The following is a 3,440-nucleotide window of genomic DNA, read 5'->3' as shown; positions in this document are numbered from 1 at the left end:
TTAATCATCCTGCAGGAACATTATTTTTTAACAGTGTAATATGTTTTCCTAATTTAAGGAGCACTGAAGCACGAATCAGAAAATGTTGTGGTCTTAGTCAGTAATTTAATATAATAATATAATATAATAATAGATGGTAAAGGATTGCAAGTCCTGATTTTATATTGTTTCATTAGATGTTTTTCAATTTCTTCAGTCTTCCAGAACCTGTTGCACCACGTATGGACTTGATTCCATCTCTGGTTGTTGATGGTTTTGCTGTCAGTGCCGTTTCTTATACTATTTCTTATTCACTTGCCCAGATATTTGCAAAAAAACATAAATATGTTGTTGATGCTAATCAGGTAAAGTATACTTAAAACTGAATTGTTTAAATGACTTACATCCATTAATAGCAGCTATAGTGCTAGTGTAGAGATACATTTTTAAAACTGAGAAGTTGTACGTGTAGCTGAAAGTTATTAGTGTTTGCAAAAATTATGTATAGAAATCCAGTTAAGTGTTATCATTTTAATATACCCATGGGAGATAAAAACTTTGTGTAAATTAATCTATTTAGCTAAGAACATTCAACTTTACACAATCTAATATCACAACACTTGTAGAGTAGAATATACTGTAAAAAGTAAATAAATTCCTATAATTATTTCTGAAAAATTATTATAGCAAAATTAGGATTAATTATTCAAATTGACAGTAATTTTATATTGTATCTCTGTAGACTAATGAATTTGTAACATTCTTCATTATATTGTGTTTGTTATATTATCGTTTTTAGCTGCTTCTGTAAATGGAGCAAACAAACAATCTAACTGAAATTAGAGAGTGTAACTTGCTGCAATTGTTCAAAAACTTAAGATGTGAGTGTTTTCTCCTGAAAGAATTTATGTCAGTACAAATGTTTGTCAATTTTTGAATTTCATTCTGTATAAAATCTTAAACAACTAAAACATTTGAATGTATGTCAAGTAGTTCTCACAACAGTCTCAGTGTATTTATTTGTATAGATTGAAAAACATGTATTATTGTAGCTGTTGTAGCATTTTAAGGTTTAATTGTATATAAACTGAAGTAAAGATAAAATGTATAGTACAAAGTTTCATTTTACACACTCAAATACTATGGTTACAATAGACGTGCTAAATGGAAAATCTTACAGTCACCAGAATTTTTTAATCTTTTTATTCTTAAGATATTGTGTTTAGTAAATTATGTATTCTGAAATCAAAAACTGAACTTTGAGAAAAATTTAAAATGGGCTTAGGAAATTTGTTCACAGCATCTCTTTGTGTAATGAACTAGGTCTTACACGAAGAAAAGATATTTTTTATTTCCAAAATAGAAACTGACATATTGTATTAGGATAATACTTTAAATGGTCTGAGTTTGACCTACTGGTTAGCTTGTTCACTCTATGAATCTGAGGGCTGATATTTGCATTAGTGCAAAAATGCACTCCATAATTTAAGGCAGTGGGTGAGCCATAAGAGTATTCAAATCACACAAGAGAAAGCACTAGGTTCTGTGCTAATAATTCATTACTAAACGCAATCACATATACTTAGCCAAACCTTTCTTCTGTTTGTGTTCTTACTAAATAAATGGTCCATTTTTGGAACAAAAATATTATCATAAGATCATATGAACAAAAACAACTTAATTATTTTGTTTTATTTTTGGAAGGAACTTTTAGCTATAGGCTCTGCCAACTTGTTCTCGTCTTTTTTTGCGTGTTTTCCTTGTGCTGCTGCTTTATCACGTAGTCTGGTACAGGAAAAGTCAGGAGGGAAAACCCAGGTTAGATAATTTTCCAAACATTATGGGCATTGTTTATTATTTCTTTTATTTCATGTTTTCCATTTAACTTTTCTAGATTTGTTAGTTCCAGGTTTGTCAAGCTGTATAATTAAATGGGTATATTATACATTAAAATATATAGAAGAACAGTAAATGGTTAAAGAAATAGGTTGAAGATAATGCATATGTCATAAAAGTCATGTTTTAGGTAAAAAAACAACAACAAATCTTTACAAAATGAGCTGATTCTGTTTTAACCCTATGTGCACAGGTGGGGTCAAGGTGCACATGTTATGACTTTTTACTGAGTGTCAAATTAACATGGTATTGTATATTTGATGCTACAGGGATACTGAAAAAATAGTAGATATACATTTTGGATGTTTTAGAGGCCATGTAAATGCAGTGTGCAAACTGTATGATGGAAAAGTATTTTTATTCATTACATCAACATCACCTTGCACTCCAACTTGTCAGAGGCTGAGTCAAACTAATGTCAGCAATTTATAGACATATAGAGAGGACAAATATGTTTGTAATATCTGATTTTTTTTGTGTACAGCAGACTTGTACCTGAAGACCATGGAGGTGCCTGCTATCATTATTCTGAAAAGCAGAATGACCCCAATTTTAAGAATCACAGTTCAAAAGGGATGGGCAAAATTCACCATCTGCTTTACTCAGGAAGTCCATGAGTGATGGTCCTATATTTTTAATACAGTGATAATAATATATATATATATAAACCAAAATCAGCATATTAAAACTGAAATTCAAAACCATGCCTTTGTTACCATTCCTTACTGTCGTCCTTAAGTCCTAAAGGATAATGCCTGTGGTCATAAATGTATTGGGGATATTCCATCTATCAGGCAAGATCTAAATACTGATGAAAAACTTGCCAGCAAGTAAGGAGAATCAGTTAAGGGTTAGGAGTTGAGTGCTTGAACCCACAATGTCTCAACTCCAACTGCCTTTTGCTGTCTGCAGCCAGTTGTTGGAAAACAGTAACCCTTAACACTTAGAAATAATTTTAACGTAGAATTAAATCAACCCAATAAAAATTCTATAAATATTCTACAAAGTAAAACACCAAACCTCCACCCGTTTAATTAATGTTATAAATAACATAATATTCTTATAATAAAACTAAGCCACCCTTAATTTCTACAAACTCCTAACCTCCACACTTTTATTTGATGTTAACCACAATAGGACACCCTTACCATTCAAGCAAAAACCAGGTGAGCCAAGACAAACCAGCTACCTGAAGTTGGTTTTTTCGACCCAGCATATTGAACTATTCTAAAAATGAGAATTAGCTACTTAAACTAAATTTTCCATAATATATTCTCTTAACCCTTAATATAGTTTAATATTTATCATAAAAAAGTTAAAAAAATTGTTTAATACACCAGTCTTGATAATCATTATTTTTCAGTTTATTTTGGAATAAATTAACATTATGCATCAATGAATTACTATAAATTGGGATATCATAATCCCTTTTAACAATACCGATGAAACAATGCTGTTAGAGATGGGTAAACCAAGGATGGGAAACTCAAATTCCCTTCTTTTATCAAAAATAGTCAACTGTATACTGCCTTCTGCTAAATTAATGTCTATATCTAAATAATGAG

The 3,440-nt window shown here is 30.5% G+C and overlaps 1 protein-coding gene across 2 annotated transcripts in view; it reads left to right on the top strand.

Annotated features, from left to right (window-relative positions):
• The first annotated feature begins 201 nt into the window (after window positions 1–201).
• The window catches only part of LOC106460308 (solute carrier family 26 member 6-like), a 29,037-nt gene continuing 25,798 nt past the window's right edge, over window positions 202–3,440 (top strand). For both annotated transcript variants that reach the window (XM_022387007.1, XM_022387006.1), the window contains exons 1-2: window positions 202–344; window positions 1,684–1,797. In XM_022387007.1, the coding sequence (XP_022242715.1) occupies window positions 222–344; window positions 1,684–1,797 (237 nt within the window). In that variant the 5' untranslated portion in view covers window positions 202–221. The remainder of the gene's footprint in view (window positions 345–1,683; window positions 1,798–3,440) is intronic.

This window comes from Limulus polyphemus, unplaced genomic scaffold (assembly GCF_000517525.1).
Source record: "Limulus polyphemus unplaced genomic scaffold, Limulus_polyphemus-2.1.2 Scaffold746, whole genome shotgun sequence".
Taxonomy (NCBI): Eukaryota; Metazoa; Arthropoda; class Merostomata; order Xiphosura; family Limulidae; genus Limulus; species Limulus polyphemus.
The sequence above is the reverse complement of the archived record's forward strand: the minus strand, read 5'-3'. Positions and strand labels throughout refer to the sequence as shown.